This window comes from Tiliqua scincoides, chromosome 4, assembly GCF_035046505.1.
Source record: "Tiliqua scincoides isolate rTilSci1 chromosome 4, rTilSci1.hap2, whole genome shotgun sequence".
NCBI lineage: Eukaryota > Metazoa > Chordata > Lepidosauria > Squamata > Scincidae > Tiliqua > Tiliqua scincoides.
In genome coordinates, this window is record NC_089824.1 from 108,964,053 (window position 1) to 108,982,457 (window position 18,405).

General features: G+C 44.1%; 1 protein-coding gene across 2 annotated transcripts in view; it reads left to right on the plus strand.

Moving 5' to 3' along the window:
• Positions 1-18,405, plus strand: part of PBX1 (PBX homeobox 1) — a 260,512-nt gene that overhangs the window by 221,961 nt on the left and 20,146 nt on the right. Inside the window, exons 6-8 of one of the 2 annotated variants that reach the window (XM_066623805.1) lie at positions 2,890-3,049; positions 14,626-14,738; positions 15,882-15,971. In XM_066623805.1, the coding sequence (XP_066479902.1) occupies positions 2,890-3,049; positions 14,626-14,738; positions 15,882-15,971 (363 nt within the window). The remainder of the gene's footprint in view (positions 1-2,889; positions 3,050-14,625; positions 14,739-15,881; positions 15,972-18,405) is intronic. The other variant, XM_066623806.1, reaches the window with a different exon arrangement.

Sequence of the window (18,405 nt, forward strand, 5' to 3'; positions counted from 1 at the left end):
AAAAAGAGTCCAATCTCTCCAGAGTGCATGGAGGCTGCTTAAAACAACAGTAATAGAGGCCTAGCAGAGGTGTATACTGCAAAGGAAGAAGGGCTCGACTAAGTCCAGGAGGCTGCCCGCATGGCTAACAAGCCAAGTTAGAGAGGCTGTAAAGGGAAAAGAAGCTTCCTTTCGTAAATGGAAGTCTTGCCCTAATGAGGAGAATAAAAAGGAACATAAACTGTGGCAAAAGAAATGTAAGAAGGTGATACTGGAGGCCAAGAGAGACTATGAGGAACACATGGCCAGCAACATTAAGGGGAATAATGAAAGCTTCTTCAAATATGTTAGAAGCAGGAAACCCGCCAGAGAAGCAGTTGGCCCTCTGGATGGTGAGAGAGGGAAAGGGGAGATAAAAGGAGACTTAGAGATGGCAGAGGAATTAAATGAGTTCTTTGCATCTGGCAGAAGACCTTGGGCAGATACCGCTGCCCGAACGGCCTCTCCTGACCAAGGAATTAAGTCAGGTAGAGGTTAAAAGAGAAGATGTTTCAGACCTCATTGACAAATTAAAGATCAATAAGTCACCAGGCCAATTCTGTGCTTGGGATCATTAGAAAACGTATTGAGAACAAAATGGCTAATATTATAATGCCATTGTACAAATCAATGGTAAGGCCACACCTGGAGTATTGTGTCCAGTTCTGGTCACCACATCTCAAAAAGGACATAGTGGAAATGGAAAAGGTGCAAAAGAGAGCGACTAAGATTATTACGGGGCTGGGGCACCTTCCTTATGAGGAAAGGCTATGGCGTTTGGGCCTCTTCAGCCTAGAAAAGAAGCGCCTGAGTGGGGACATGATTGAGACATACAAAATTATGCACAGGAAGGATAAAGTGGATAGAGAGATGCTCTTTACACTCTCACATAACACCAGAACCAGGGGTCATCCACTCAAATTGAGTGTTGGGAGAGTTAGGACAGACCAAATAAAATATTTCTTTACTCAGCATGTGGTTGGTCTGTGGAACTCCTTGCCACAGGATGTAGTGATTGCATCTGGCCTGGATACCTTTAAAAGGGGATTGGACAAGTTTCTGGAGGAAAAATCCATTACGGGTTACAAGCCATGATGTGTATGTGCAACCTTCTGATTTTAGAAATGGGCTATGTCAGAATGCCAGATGCAAGGGAGGGCACCAGGATGCAGGTCTCTTGTTATCTGGTGTGTTCCCTGGGGCATTTGGTGGGCTGCTGTGAGATACAGGAAGCTGGACTTGATGGGCCTATGGCCTGATCCAGTGGAGCTGTTCTTATGTTCTTACGTTCTTAACTTTCAATTGCCAGTGCAGCCTCCATTCAGCCCCAAGGTAAGGGAATACACATTGTTAGGATTGGGCTGTTAATCTTGTATTCTAAAGCACTGGTACTCAAACTTCTCAAAAGTAAATCCCCCAAGATAATCCCAAGATAAATCTTCAGGGGAGAAAGAAGGTAGCAACACAATCCCCAGGATCGCGCTGCTGCAGGGAAGGGGGAGCTATTTTTAAACTTGCCTTACCTGCTACCAAGGTCTGGGGGGTGCAAGGAGTCCCGCGGAGCGCTCTGCAGGGCTCCCCACAGCTTGTAAAAAGTGAAAGCAACTATCACAACCCACTTCTTGGTTGCGATCGTGAAACTGTAAGTGGGTTGCAATTGCAACTTTCACTTTCTACAAGTTGCGGGGAGCCCTGCAAAGCACCTCCCAGACCCCGGCAGCAGGTAAGGCAAGTTTTTAAAAAGCCCCCTCCCCTGCATCACCCCGCATCTTGAGGATCGTGTCACTCCTTTCCCCCTGCCCCTTGACCCAACCCATCATATCCTTTATCTTCCTTGCATATTACCACCCTCTGGATTACAAGCTTGTACTTGCTCACCTCTGTAATGTGTTTTGAGGTTTCCAGGTTCAACATGTTATTTACTGCTGAATTTAGCTATTGTTGTTCAGTGCCAGGTAAACCTAGAAATGCAAACTGATAAAGATTATTCTGGTACTGTCAGACATTCATCTACTGAATTTATCTTGTGGTGTACATGTTGTGTTGCAACATGGGCATGTGCAGGGTAACAGTTGCTGTCCATAGGATAGGGCTGTAAGTTTATAGCTATCTTTTGTGGTAGGAAATTCTTTCATAAATAAGAAAATATGTCTTTTGAAATGTCTCAAAAGGATAATTGTTGGCATGACCATCTTCCTGACCTTGAGGATAATTTAAACTATAATATTTATCCACGTCATTCTTTTGTAATTAGTTCTAAGCAAGTACTTCCAAGACTAGTCTTGTCTACTAAGCTGTCCATGGCATTCAAGCAAGAAACTCTTTTATGGATAATTAGTTAAAATATTCAGAAATGGTTGGTGTTGCATTATAGTACCTCTGTAGGAATGCAAAGTTTAACAGCAGTTTTAAAGTTGTGGCTTATGGCAGTCGAACCTCTTGTGGCATGGGTCTGATTTGTGAAAGAAAGAATATCTTTATGCCCCTCTTGTGCTTTTCAGTCCTAGTGTTCTATAAATCAAACCAGGAAAAAAAACTTGGCTGTCTTTTAATTAAAAAAAGGAAGGTTCCAACTCTTATAACTAGGAAGAAATGTTAGAAAACATGCTTTCAGTATGTTGCCCAAAAGCTTAAGCCCCAGAAACAAGAACCGTGTACTGTAATTTAAGTATACTATGTGTAAGCATAAAATCTGATTGTTTCATAGATCTCCCTTGTAATTTCAGTGAGGAATTTATTTTAAACGATTAATCTGAATGTTTTAATTCTGTTTAGCTCCCGTTCTCTTCTCCCTTCCCTTTGGTTTCCCATCCCTGTCAGATCTTTGATTCCTTATTAACCTTTTTTTGTCTTTTTTCAAACTTGCTCTAGGTATCAAACTGGTTTGGAAATAAGCGAATCCGGTACAAGAAGAACATAGGTAAATTTCAAGAGGAAGCCAATATTTATGCTGCCAAAACGGCTGTCACTGCTACAAATGTGTCAGCCCATGGAAGCCAAGCTAACTCACCCTCAACTCCCAATTCAGCTGGTTAGTTTTTTTTTTCTTTTGGGTTGTTATTGTTCTTTTATTTGTGGGGTTTTATTTTCTTTTTGTATCAATGTATGTTTATTGGTTGTTGGTTTGTTTTTCCTTTTTAATTTGGTTTCCTCTTTGGTTTGTTCACTTTTTGGGCAATGTATTCATTTAGGATATTTTGTTCCTGTCTGTTTTTCTGTTTCTAAAGGCAATGTGGTCTACTGTGTTCTGTGTTGGGGGTTTTTTTGCATGGGTAACATTTTGCCTGAGTTGCTGAATCTCTCAGGACAAAGAACGTCCATGCATATTTCATAGGTCTCATAGAGAAGAGACTTTATCACTGGGTGACTGATAAATAAAACCCAACACATTCAGGAGGCTCAATCTACCAAGAAATTATCCTGTGCAAGCCACATTAAAATAAATGGGAGTTGCACATGAGCACATTTATTTCAGTGGAACCTTAGCAGGAGACCTTTCCCATGGATTGCGCTCAGGATGTCCTGCAGTCATGCTATTTTGGGTCTGCTTTGTGTGAATCTTGTTCCTGGATTACTGCTTGCTTACTCCGTTATCTATGGCTTCCCTTCAAGTATGTCTTGTTTGTCTAATTTCATTTTTCTTTGATGTCAGAATTGCCAGAGGGCTTTTTACACTACGGAAAGTCAAGCATGGTTTGTTCCTTTGACTTGCCTCTGTTGGATCTAAGGGTATCATGTCAGTTTTTCAAGGAGTAAGATAGAACTGATCCCAGCTTTGATACCTGAGTGCTAGTAAACTTCCACCAAGGTCTGTGTTTCACATTTGCAGCATGATATACTCTTCCTATTTTGAACAACTTGCACACAAAAGGATGGGGTGTGACTTCCTAGGCTTTGGAAAATTTGGGATGATTTTTTGGGAGAACAATAGACTTGATGCCTGGTGTACGATCAAATATTCACTGTGTGGCTGTTTTAAGAGGGAGAAATATCAAATACATTGGGCTAGAACTGATATCTTTTTTCAGATTCTGAAATGATAAAGGTTTAGTTGAATACAATGCATTTGTGTAATGCTGCCACTTTCCCCCAGGGGAATCTGTGTTGTTTTGGCAAAGCGTTGTTTTGAGTCACTTCAGTGTATATTTCAGTTCAAGCTTAGTTTGATGAGTCCAATGAAAAATGGAGACCAGTGAGCTGTAATCTGCTCCCTAAGTCACCTTTGCAATCAAGTAAGAGCCCTATTGTGGCTCACACCCCACTCTCATCCTTGTTCTGGGGGAAACCCTATTTCTTGGGGCCAAAGGAAAGACATTTTAAGAACACATGGAAGCAGGAGGCTTCCACTGCAGTCTGTATATTCTGTTGAATCAAAGTCAAAGCCCCAGCTGGGCCGCATGTTGCCAGAAAGTAATGGTTATTTGTGAAAGCAGAAACAGTAGAGCAGACCAGTGGGTGAACGAAGACAAAAACTGGATTTATTAGCTCTGAATGAGCAAAATCCCCTCCCCAAAGTAGAGTGAAATGCAAGGATCTTACATCTCCAAATTAAAAGAAAGAAAGAAAGAAAGAAAGAAAGAAAGAAAGAAAGAAAGAAAGAAAGAAAGAAAGAAAGAAAGAGCACCTCCCTCCTTAGGGAGTGCTCTCTCTTGAAGAGCAGCCCCCTGGTCAGCCTCCCTGAAACCTTCCCCAGCTGGTGCCAGTGCCTGGTGAGTCAGTGCCTCCCTAGACTCTACAGTAGGTGAGAAGCTCTCTTTTTTTCCCCAGGCTGCTCTCCAGGCTTCCCCTTCTGTTCCCCTTCATCTGCTCCCTCCCCTTTTACTCACCCTTGCCTTCCTCCATTTGGTTGCCTCTTTTCTCCTTCTGTGTGCCTTCTCCTGCCTGAGCTCATCTTCAGCCCTTTGCCTGCTCCCCTGACGTCCCTATCTCCTCTACCTGACATTTGTTTGGTAGCCTTGGTTCTGCCATTGCCACGGCACAAAAAACTGTTCCACAGGGGCAGTCCCTTCTGTCCTCTCAGTGAGAGGGGGACAGATCTTGAACATGAGGTAGGTTGTCATGGCAGCTGACGTACAAGACCTGCAGGCAAACCTGAAGGGATGTCCAGTGTTGCTGGCACTCACCCCAGCAGTATGACACTTTGAGGCAGAGTAGAGAAGTCTTAATAATAATAATAATAATAATAATAATAATAATAATAATAATAATAATAATAATAACTTTATTTTTTACCCCGCCTTTCTCCCCGAAGGGACTCAAGGCGGCTTACAACATATTAAAAACAATTTAAAAACAAATAAAAACATATTAACACATACTAAAAACAGCAGTCAGAGTAAAAAAAATAGGTAAAAAGAGCATAGAGCAGCAGCAAGTCATAAAAGAATCAGGCCTGTAAAAAATATTAAAAGATGTTAAAAAGATGTTTAAAGGCCAAGAACTCAGAAGGCCTGTTTAAACAGAAGGGTCTTCAGGCCTTGCCGAAAGGTCTCAAGAGAGGGAGCCATTCTTAAGTCAAGGGGAAGGGAGTTCCATAGCGTTGGTGCCACTACTGAGAAGGCCCTATTTCTTGCAGCCGCCCCACGTACCTCCCTAGGCGGCGGCACTTGTAAAAAGGCCTTCTCTGATGACCTGAGAGGGCGAGCTGGATTGTACGGGAGCAGGCGATCTCTAAGATACCCTGGTCCAGAGCAGTATAGGGCTTTAAAGGTCAATACCAGCACCTTGAATTGGGCCCGGAAACGAATGGGCAGCCAGTGCAGCCGCTGGAGAAGCGGACTGACAGAGTCGAACTGCCTACCTCCAGTAACCACACGGGCCGCCGCATTCTGCACTAGTTGCAGTTTCCGATCCGTCTTCAAGGGCAGCCCCACATAGAGCGCGTTACAGTAATCTAATCTCGATGTCACCGAGGCATGGATCACCGTGGCCAGGTCTGCACGATCCAAGTACGGCCGCAGCTGGCGCACCAGCCGAAGCTGAGTGAAGGCCCCCCTTGCCACAGCCGCCACCTGGGAATCCAGGAGCAGCTGCGAGTCCAGGTGGACCCCCAAGCTGCGGACCTGCTCCTTCAGAGGGAGTGCAACCCCATTCAGCGCAAGCCGATAGTCCAGCACCTGCATCAAGGATTTCCGAACCAGGAGAGCCTCTGTCTTATCCGGATTTAATTTCAGCTTGTTAGCCCCCATCCAGATCCTCACTGCCTCCAGACAGCGCTCCAGGTCCTCAACCGCCACCCTGGAGTCTGGAGGAAAGGAGAGATAGAGCTGGGTGTCATCAGCATATTGATGGCACCCCACTCCAAACCCCCGGATGACCTCTCCCAGCGGTTTCATGTAGATGTTAAATAGCATAGGGGACAGAATTGAGCCCTGTGGCACCCCGCATCTCAAGGGCCAGGGTGTCGAACAGGCATCCCCCAGCACCACCATCTGGGACCGACCCTCCAAGTAGGAGCGGAACCACCGCAAAACAGTGCCTCCAGCTCCCAACTCGGCCAATCGGCCCAGAAGGATACCATGGTCGATGGTATCGAAAGCCGCTGAGAGGTCCAGCAGGATCAACAGGGACGCACTCCCCCTGTCCAGTCCCCGGTGTAAGTCATCCACCAAGGCGACCAAGGCGGTTTCCGTCCCAAAGCCCGGCCTGAAGCCAGATTGAAAAGGATCCAGATAATCCGCTTCATCCAAGACCCTCTGGAGTTGGGACGCCACCACCCGCTCAATTACCTTGCCCAGAAACGGGATGTTGGAGACTGGCCGGTAGTTATCCAACACAGTGGAATCCAGGGAGGGCTTCTTCAGGAGGGGGCGAACCACCGCCTGTTTCAAAGCGAGTGGTAATGTCCCCTCCATCAAGGAAGAGTTGACCACCCTCCCTGTCCACTCAGCCAGCCCACCCCGGGCAGCTCTTATCAACCAAGCTGGGCAAGGGTCGAGCAGGCAGGCAGACGGCCTCACACTCCAAAGGAGTCTGTCCACATCCTCAGGCTGTACAAGCTGAAAAGAATCCCACAACACAGGACAAGCAGTTGCCAAGGGGACATCGTCAGACACTGTCAATGTGGCATCCAAGTTGTGACGAATACGATCGATTTTATCTGCAAAATGTTGCGCAAACACGTCACAGCGGCTGACCGTGTATTCCTCCTGGTCAACTGGGGGGGGGCCTGATGGAGGAGGCCCCGCACCACACAGAACAGCTCTGCCGGACGGTTGTCAGCAGACGCAATGGTAGCAGAGAAGAACGATCTCTTCGCTGCTACCATCGCCACGGAATAGGCTCTGTAATGGGCTCTACTCCGTGTCCGATCGGATTCATCCCGAGTTTTCTGCCACCGTCGCTCTAGACGCCTGCCCTGCCGCTTCATCCTTTGCAGCTCCTCAGTCTTAGAAATCAAATTTCACCAGTAACATTATGCAGGCATTACAAATTATGATCTGGTTGTCATAACTTTGAAAATAGGGATAATGTGTTCGCCTTATCACCTACTTTCTGGCCCAAAGCCTATGAGTTACAAGTTGCAACTTGTAATGTGGGAGTTCAGTGTAAGAGAATTGACCTTTTATTAACTCTGCTCCCTGGCCTATGAACAGCAGCCATCAAAGAATTGGGTTTGCCCTTCTGTACTGGCAAGGAGCCATGTGCACAGTGAGCCTTGACAATGCCACATTTCATGTGGGTTTCGGTTTCTTACTATGTAATGTGTGAAAGAGCAAAGGAAAGACAAGATGTAGTTCAGGTAGGGCAGAGACATGTAATGGAATCCAGGAAATACAACTGACAATCATTTTGGAGTTTTTTGGCAAATCAGTAAAAAATGGCCATATATTTGCGAGTGACTTAATAGTGCCAATCTGCATACGGACCATACACAAGGCCTTCTTTGGGTCTGAGTACCTTGCTGATATTTCTCAGGTCCCCAGAATCTTTCAAGGACTGAGCAGTCAGGTGTGGTGGAGCCTTGTTTTTGGCTCAGAAGAAAAGGCTACCACTAATTATCTTGAAAGTTGTGCGACACTCTCAGCCTTGTGAGTCATAGCACTTAATGGGATGATTGAGCCTATTAGCCTTCTGGCTGACTGCTCTCTGTGTGCCCCTCTTGCTTTCCTTCCAGGAGGGGCTTCTGTAAGTCAAGCCCTGTTCTGGCAAAAGTCCCTTCTTCTCTACTGCTTTTAAAGCACTATTTTCCTGTTCTTTTTGATTGCACATTTCAGATTCTCCCTCCCCATTTCCAAAAACTGCCACCTTGTCTCTCCGCCCTGACATCATCTCAAAATCTTTTCCTGCTGGTATGTATTTCCTCTGATCTTCTCCTTCTCCCCTGCAGTGTAAATCAATCACTCTTGGCAAACTGCTGCTTTCACCTAATCCAGGTGCACTTAAGTCAGCATTCTCTTTACATACCTGAAAACAACAAAATTGTTAATTTCTCCATAATTCCAGCAACAGTTGGGCTGATCTTAGTCTCTTTATTGAACTTGCTCTGCATCTAACTTGAACTGTATTAATTTCATGAAATGATGACCCCCCCCCCCCAAAAGAATGGTCGCTTTTTGTTGTTATTTTGTGATGAGCTTAGCTTAGGCTCCAGAATCTAGGCAGTGGAGGATGGAATGCACTAAAAAGAAGGAACAGCAAATACAACGTGGCTAAAAATGTTTCCATATTGGTTTAAAAAAAAAAGTCATCAAAACATTTCCTTTCTATTTGATCTTGTTTGGCTACAAATCCATATTCTAAAAAATAGGGAAAAAATTAAGTACTGAATACCACATTCCACAAAATTTCCTTGTTGCTATGATGCCTTTCAGTGGAAATTAAAGAATATTCAGGCAGGCACTGAAATTGTTCTGCTCTGCTTATCATATATGCTAATAGTAAATTCAGGTTGTTGAATGCTTATCACTTTGTATGCAAAACGGAACCACCCAAAGGCAGTGGTGCCTACATACTTGGGGGACTTCCCAATTACACACAAGTGCTGAACATTACAACAAAACAAAATGATGGGGAAAAAGCCTGATGTGAACTGAGCATGCTTAGTTCCATTCAGGAGCCAGGTAATGTTAAGTTTTTTGTAGGGGGGAAAATAGCAGTGGATTGGGGTGGGAGACAGATTGGCCAGCTTGAGCCAGTTGGCTATTGGCTGGAAAGTTGCAACATTTTGTGGTAGGTCCCGCCTCTTGTTTTATTTTATTTTTTCTCCTTGCAAAGTCAAAATAATATCGCTTGCAATATTCCCTCAGAGTTCTGATCCAGGCAGCAAACATTTCAGGTAAGAGTAAAGGGATATAAAAATTGCCTTGCAGAGTCACACCTGAGCTCCATCTAGTTCATACTGGAAATACGTATGTAACCCTGGAGATATGGTGGTGAGCTGTGCTTACAGAGCGGAGTGTACTCTGCATGAGCTTAATATAGGTATAACCTAACTATCCACTGATTTTTCACCCATGGTTTTATCTCAATACAATGAGAAATTAAAGGAAAAATATCCCTTTTGAAAACAGCCTGGCATACCTTTGGGGATTTCTGGCAGCAGTCAGACAATCAGTCTCTCTCTCTCTTCAGGTACTTAGAAAAGCTTCACTCCTAGGCAAGCAATCCCTCCTTTCCCCAGAGCAGGTGAAAAAGCAAAGCAGAAGTGATTATCACCTCCGTTTTGCATTCTCTCCCCAGCTCCTGATAAAGTGAAGGGAGGGGTCTTTTTGCAAGGGGATATTGTTTTTTAAATGGTTTTCCTTTAACCCAAATTTTGGCATCCCCAGGGTTCAGGGAAGGAAACCCTTGGGTATACCAAGACTCAACCTGTATGTTCTGTACTACTGTTTCATTGAGATCTGCCTCAAATGAAATCCTGATACCCACACAGGCATCTCAGAAAGGTTCACAGGCCAGTCTCTGGGAGTCAGAGGCATACTGTTAGTCAGAATCAGAGGCATACTGTTAGTGAACATGGTGACAGGCTTCTAGCTATCATGACCATATATTGATCTAGGTAATCTTTTTATGAAGCCATGTAGTTCACAGAGTAGTCTTGTGAGACTCATGCTCTCTCAACCTAACCTACTTCACAAAGTTGTTGTGAAGATAACATTGGGAGGGGAGAAGATCCAAGTATGCTGCCTCTGGACTCCTTGGGGAAACATGTGGGTTCATATCATACCACTGCCATGAATTTAGTAGGTGGCCGTGAGGAAGCTACTCCCTCTCAGTCCCAGCTGCAGTGAAGGGATAAAATGATTAGCCTTCCAGCTAGAGGTGGGTGATTGTTTTATTTTTTGTGAATCTCGGTGTTTAGAAATGCAGAAAGTAGTGTTATGTGTTTTCATTCAAATTTACTTTATAAGCATAAAGTATATTAGCTTTAAAAGTGTACTAGGTAAGTGGTATAATGTCAGCAGATGCAGCCATAGTTGTTACCCATGTATCCCCCATTAAATAATAAATAAAAGCCAGATAAAATTATTTTATTTTTTCGCAGATGCCAGGTTTTTGTTTGTTTTACAAAAATGAGAAGTGCAGAAAGCGGTGTTATGTATTTTTATTTCGTTATCAGTATTTTCACCCATCCTGCTTACAGGTTTCTAATAATGCCTCAAGGCATTTGAAGTGCTTTGCCCACTCAGAAAGCACTAAACAAATATTAAGTACAATTATATATGGTTTGGACAACTGAAACACAGATGTGAAGGAAATAAACTGGGTCTGAGGGAGGTGAACATGAACAGGGAGTCAGTAGGGCTTGTAGCGGGGCAAAACAAATGTCTCTCCAGACACTAGCAGCTCTCAAAAACATGCATATTTTGGTTTCTGGGCATTTGTCAGGTCAAGAATATGAAACATTTTTAAAAAGTGAATATTCTCAATGATTCCCAAATTTTCACCTAATTCTGCTGTTTTAATGCATAGATTTTCTGTTGTTTTTTCTTACAATAGCCCATGATCACTTCTGTGTGTCCCACTGCGCGCCCCACCACCACCACTACTTATCTTGGGGGGGGGGTGTCTTATTTTGCATTTTAAGGCCTCTTTACTTCAGTTATCCTGCAGCCAGGTTAGGATATTCTTACTTCTTGTGTACAAGGGGTCATAACATTCTGAAGGCTATAGTGAGAAGTAGGAGCATCTTCTGAGCCAACTCAACTACTGAGCAATGATATTTGTGTAGTCTCACAGTGGCAGACCAAGTGGTAAAAATTTGGGTGGGTAAAGGAATGTATATGAGGCCGATAAGGAGTCCATTGAATGGAGGCCAGCAGAGAGAAGGCACAAAATCGTTAGACCAGCATTTCTCAAAGTGTGCTCCTGAGAGTGCTGGGGCTCTCTAAGACCTCTTCAGAAGCTCCACAAGCACACTATACATGTCCGCCAGTGCTATGCCACTCTGTGAACTTGCAGCCAGTAGTATAGCTACACAATCTGGCACCCAGGGGCTCAAAAATTTTGAACACCCCCTGGCCTGCCAGAAGCCTTAGAAAGGCACTTCCGGTTTTCAGTAAGACCAGAAATGCCTTTCTAAGCCTTTGGCGGGACTTCTAAGGCCTTCTGAGACTTGGGCAGGCTGCACACAGCCTTTCCAGGCCTCAAAAGCCTTCCACATGGCACTCCCTGATACCTCCCCCCCCCCAAGGATGGTACCAAGGCAATTGATTTCTCTGGCACCCCCCTTAGCTACATCACTGGTGCCAGCACTCTGGGGCTCCCCAAGACTCCAGGACTGTAAAGGGCTCCGAAGTTTGAAAAATGTGAGAACTGCTGCCTTAGAACTTTTACAGAACTTTGCTTAAAATGACATTTCAAAGCAAATTTGGAGGTTCCTGATCAGGTTAAGCACCTGTGGAATGTTGAAAGATGAAAAATAACGTTAAAGTTGAATTGTGAAATTTCTAGGTTCTCATTGAAGTAGATAGTGCTGTGCTCAGAACTGATCCTATCATTAGGAGGATGACGTGGCTAACTCAGGCAGAGATTTTGCGGTACCATGAAAGGGCAGCAAACTATTGATGATTTTATATATTGTCTTGTTTTACCACTATTTGCATTGTCCCTTGGAGCTGCTTAGTCAAAATCCCAGGCTTTTTGTAGCTTCTCCCCCCCCCCCCCTCAAGATTTTGTATTATGCCAAAATGCTGAAGCAGCACTACAGATGGCACTAAGGGCCATCTCAGCACTTACTGCTCTGACACAAATGCATCTGTACAATGTGAATACTATTGGTATGCGCATATTTATCTTTGCATATACCACAGCAGTGGCAGCAGCAAGACATACTTACTATTTAGATATGCACATACATTTTAGGAAACTAAGCACAATCCACTGGAATATTCTCCTGTACAAGCCCCATGGAAATGAATGGGAACTCTCCACAACTACAATAGTGGTCTTGTGCAGCTCCCATTCATTTCCTTAGGAGAACATCTTAGAGGTAGACCGTGCTATTCAACAGCAAAATAGAGCCTGTAAATGGTATCTCTCTCATGCCTTTAATGGTGTTATTTGAAGTGGATGTTTGTTGCTTTTTTCTTCTTCTGTCTTGCAAGTTCAGTCACAATGTAGTGTTTGTTAAGTAGATGCTGTTTCCATTTATTTGGTGGGATATTTTGAAAAGAGGCTTAAGTTAAGAGGCTCCTCTGTTGAAGCACATGAAAAGCAAAGCAAAACAGAAGTTCCAAAATGATTATGAGTAGCCAGAAGAAGGAAAGGAAGCCCACAGGATTCCTAGGGTGTGTTCTTGGTGATATTGTTGCCTTGCTACATGACCTTGAAAATCCAACTCATTTGCTGAGACCATCTGTTAAGGGGAGAAAACCATACTTCCTTTGCCCTGGTGACGTTCTTGTGAGACTTGAGTAATTAAGGTTGGTAAGGTCTCTGTATGCTCAGAAGACCGGTGCCTTGTAAGACAAAATATTGATATAAACATGGCCTTTGTGTTTTTGTTTTTGCTGTGGGGGGGGGGGGGGGGTGGCATTCTAAAAAATTAGTCTTGAGTAATTAGACTTGAGTAATTAAGGTTGGTAAGCGCTCTGTATGCTCAGAAGACCGGTGCCTTGTAAAACAAAATATTGACATAAACATGGCCTTTTTGTTTTTGGGTATTTTTGCTGCGGGGGAGGGGGTAGCATTCTAAAAAATTAGTCACTCTATGAAGTACAGCACAGGAATGGGAGGTTTTGGAAAGCAATCAGTATCACTTTCACGCGACACTTGGGATTATCTGTTGTACAGCAGTGATCATTTGTCTGTGATCCATGGATTTGGCCAAATGTACTTCTTTTGAATTTGCTTCCCCACACTTTCAAGGAATCTTCCAATGACTGCTGAAATCAGTGGGGATCTTTCAGTTCGCTCCAGGAGGGGCCCCTGTTGATGATTGTGACCTAAAATTTCTCCTTGAGGAAGGCTCTTATGTAGGGGGAGGGAGATTAGGCAGGGGAGAAATTTGCAGGGGAACTCCTCATTTCTGTTCTTTTCAGCTAAGCCTTCCCACTTTGCTTTAGGAATGAGGGCTTGACCAAATGTGTTTGCAAAGCCAGAATACAGGTGAAGGTTCACAGAGCTTCTGCCTGGATGACATTGTTGGGCAATTCCACAAGGAGCGCAGGGGTTGCGTATCTTCCAAGAGGACCCATTGAGCAGTGTGGCATTGTCATAATGCAGCGGAGCTGACCTGGGCCCCTGAAGTCTCTCCCTTCAAGCCTAATGTCATGCTTAGAACTAAACCTTGCACGTTGAGCTGTCTCACACTTAACATGCTGAGTTGCACGAGAGTTTCAAAATAATCCCTTCCAACTATCTCATGCATTCCAATTAGGTTTGCCATTATTTTCCCTGTAGGAGAAGGTATGGGGGAAGTTGAACTTATGTCTGAAGACTGAGTCTTCTTGTTTGCTTAGAGAGATACAGCTAAGCACATTATTGTGGTCCATTTTCTCCTCTGCCTAACAGATGACAACTTATTTGCCTGTCTGGATGTGTGGGATGCCAGGGGCTGAACCTGCGGCCTTTGCCTCTGTGCCAGGTTTTGCTACCCTGTCAGGCTGGTCATGATAGTTTCATTGAGGGGAGGGAGGGCTGTCACCTGCACCCTTCCTTTAACTGGTAGCTTCTAAGCATGGCATGCTCCACATATATTTGCTGTGCACCCATATTTACAGGGAGTCATCTTAGGATAATTAGACCTTCCCTTGTAGCCACCACAGCTGAAAATACCAAAGGTTGCTAAGGGATTGGAATGTTTTCCATGGCAATGAAGCGACCTCCCACAGCTAAAAAGAGAAATAATGTGCCCAAATATGAAGGGTTCCTACTTGATAGCACCATGCGTCAGTAATCAGAGAGTTCCAAAGGATTACTTTCTGTTGCAAAGTTGTTAGAGGGCAAGCTTTTTTGAGATGCATCATTGACCGCTCTTGCAGTGCATCCTCACTCTCTATTTTTTATTTTAATTTTGCTTGCTCTACCTTCCATGCTACTAACCTGATTGTTTTGTTTCCTGTTTGGGGTGGCTTTGCATGTCATTCCTTCTTCTTGGCTGACAGGCGTGTGGTCGATCCTCTTCCTTTCTATGATTCAGGTGCCTCACTCTTTCCTTTCCAGGTTCTTCCAGTTCTTTTAACATGTCAAACTCTGGAGATTTGTTCATGAGCGTGCAGTCACTCAATGGGGATTCTTACCAAGGGGCCCAGGTTGGAGCCAACGTGCAGTCACAGGTAGGGATCCATCGGATGTACTGCCAGTGAATGCATCAGTGTCAGAACAAAGAGCCTTTGATCCTATTGGCTTTCCCCATTCCTGTCCCAAGAGAGGAATCGAAACTCTGTAAGCAACATTCCAGTCAAAAACAAAAACAAAAAACCAGCCTTCAAAACCAAAATAAGAAAACAAACAAACAAACAAACAAAAAGCCTTCAGGGATCTTGCCCACGCTTTGTGAATGCATTTGGCTCTGGCTTGATAGTTATAATAGGAGGAAAAGAGATTTAAGATTTTGAACTGAAAGAGTGCCATGCAAAGTGCAGATTGCTTTATGGATTTTCTGGGAGAAGGGACCAGATATTTGTACTTCAGAGTTTTTCAAGACTTCCATGTTTTAGCCTAATGCTGAAAGAATGGTGTTGAACTACGGAAGTGCCCTTCCTCCATGTCACTGTCAAACCAGATCTTGGCAGCCACCCTATCCTAGAAGCCACTTTGACATGGAAGGGTGTGGGAAATCATGTCAGGAGTATAAAGTTCTTCCTTTTTATGCAGTATTACAACAGCAAGTGCTGCCATTCTTCCATATTTACAACCTTTTCTGGAGCCTCCTCTCACCTGTCCTGTCCCATTGGCATTCTAGAAAATGTCAGCAGCCACCCAGACATGTCCAGCCCATGTCAGTGTGCGTTGAAAGCCAAACCAAGTTGCATTGCTGCCCTGAATGTGAAGAGTGAGTGGCAGGCAGCCCAGAATGGTGAAGAGGGATGAATGGCCTTGAGATGTGAGGTGCTGATAGTCTTATACGTGCTCACTTATATCAAGTGAGCTCTCTTCAGTTGCCAGTGCCATTGAGAAATCTTGGGCTGAATGGCTGGTGGATGGCTTAGCAAGGGGACCATATTAGGGATCGATGACTTTACCCCATGTTTTTCTCCCCACCATCCTCTGGTATGCTAAGAATCCAATATGGAATGCTAATATCAGTGATTGTGGCAGTGGGTGGGGGTAATGGTGGGAGGAAGCATCTCTTCTCTCTTGGAAGTAAACACCTGGAAATCTTGACTATCATGTATTCATGTTTAAATGAAAAAAGAAGCAATTTTGCCGTTTAATCGCTGTGTTCTTAATTCTCTCTTTGTTGTTGGTCTGTTTAGGTGGATACCCTTCGCCATGTTATCAGCCAGACAGGAGGATACAGTGACGGGCTCGCAGCAAGTCAGATGTATAGTCCGCAGGGCATCAGTGTAAGAAAAATAGGCTTCCTTTTTTCTCTTTTTTGTTCTCTCACTCCCAATTATTTCAAAGCCATAGGGCTCAGAATGCCACTTAGTAGGACTTGTCTTGGCTTTACGGTCACCTAGTTTATTGCTTCTGTATCGGTCACGCCAACGGCAGAGTTCTATCTGCAAAAAAGTGGCGACTGGGCAGGCCTTGTGCAGGCAGCTGGCGTCTAGGGCTGTCAGACACGATCAGCATTCACACGGCACCTGCGGCCACTTGCATTCTACTGAGAGGAGCTGTTAAACAGGTGACACCTAGTGCAACAGTGGTAGGAGATGTCACCACAAACCAGGACCTAGACGTCTTCAACAAGAAGGCCAAGGGCCGGAGCCCACTGCAGCTGGATGCTCTGTGCTGTGCAAAAATAGCGCCAGCCCCTCTCTAACCTTAATCAGCGTCAAAAGGCAGAAACATGATAATAATGATGACAATAATAACAATAATAGTTCATGAATCAAAATAACAAAAAGAAGAGGGACAGGGTGGAGGGGAACATCTTCTACTTGTTCTGGTTTGCGCTGGCGGCTCCTGACTAGCATGAAAATTCATAGCGACAAGCTGTGTCGTACAGAGTGAAATCGATCAGACAGACACAAGGAGAACCGAGTGTAGATTCGGGACAGCAATCCAACTTCATTTCTCAGATCAATCATCCACCATCTCAGCAGCGATGACAGCAAGCTGGGACAAGAGGGCAGCCTGGAAAAGGAGGCTGCCATGCACAATGTTGGGGCTTCTCTCTGCCCCTTTAGAGGTCATAAGGAGAGCCATGCTCAAGAATCAACCTGAAAATACTGGAAGGATGAAATGTGGCTCTGCAGTTTGATCTTTCTTTGCATACGTGCCTTGAATATGGGAATGCCAATTGGAGAGGTGGTAGATGGGCATTGCAGGGCTTAGAGGCTTCCCTCCTGCCTTTTTCAGATAACCTTCATAATTTCTAGTGCCTTCTTCTCTAACCACAGTGCTGAGCAAAGCAAGTCTTTATTCAGTGGGGATGTGCTGCATGCTGCCATTGGCCCTGCCAGGCATTCTCCATGAGCTCATGTCAATTTGAAATAAAAGCACCAAGGATAAGATGTGATGTGAGGGAAAACACTGAAACTGCTTGCCAGAGCCATTTACGTTATTTGATTTTTCTCTGTAAACCGCTTTGTGAACTTTTAGTTGAAAAGCGGTATATAAATACTGTTGATTGATTGTTGATTGAAGTCCACATCTCTCCATTTTTCCCCTCTCATCCTTTTTGTTAAAGTGCAAAATTAAGAGACAATGATAGCCAAGTGTTTAGATTACCAACGGAGGTAATGAGAACTCACTGGTGTGCAGGCTGGGTAAGAGTTGTTGACAGGGGAAGCGTATGAATTTTGTGTTTGTGGGGAGATGTCACTAAAAGAGATCATCATGTGCTAGACAGGATGATTAAGAGACAATGTACAGATTACTCAGGATGTGGTGATAAATGGATGACCAAACTAGACATGTTGGGGGCAACCAAGTTTGTTGTTCTTGTGCCTGCCCTAGTCATGTGTGAAGTGTTTAATATCAGGTAGAATGCATAGGTGAGGGAACTGATCCCTCCTTTCTTCTCCACCTTATTCCAGGCTCTTTTCACCCAGCCTGATACCAAAAGTAAGCCAGGCTGGGAGAAAAATGCCTGAAGCGATAAAGTGTAGGGAAAGGAGGATGGGAGGATATATCTACCTGGGAGCTCCATTTAATGTTAAAATTAGAAATCACCAGCATTACTCTTGAATGAAGCAGACACATGAACATAAACCATGGCTACCCTGTCACATCAGAGCTGGTATAGCATAGTGTTTAAGAGACTGAGCAATGAAGAAGGACTTCCTTGTGCTGAATATTGCCACTGTCATGAATTCTCACTATGGGGATAATTATACGAGTATCTTGCCTTACAGACATGTTGTAAAACTTACATTGACATAATACACATGAAACACTTTTTTGAATGCTTCCCCATATTTAAAAAAACAAACAATTTCATGTAGTAAACTAGCATATCAGGGAAAAAGGCTTTAATGCTCCTTTCCCTGATGCTTGTAAGTTTACTGTGTGCAGGGCATTTTAACATGGGTAGCATTAAAACGTTTATAGTCTTCTGCATTCTGAAGCAGTACAGTCCAGAATTCTACCACGTCATTTTATTTATAACTAACGTTATATAAGTTAATTGTAATGTAAAGTTGATTTAGCCCAAGGGGCTTAATTTCCACCTCCCATGCCACCTCCATTCCAAGTCATAGCAAAAGTCCTCCAAAGACTCTATTGAGGCAATGCCTCATCATTATTGATGTGTTCTTTTTCCAAGTAAGAGGAAACTTTATTATTATCTTCAGTCTTTTCCCCAAGACTGAAGACAGTCTTTTCTGGAGT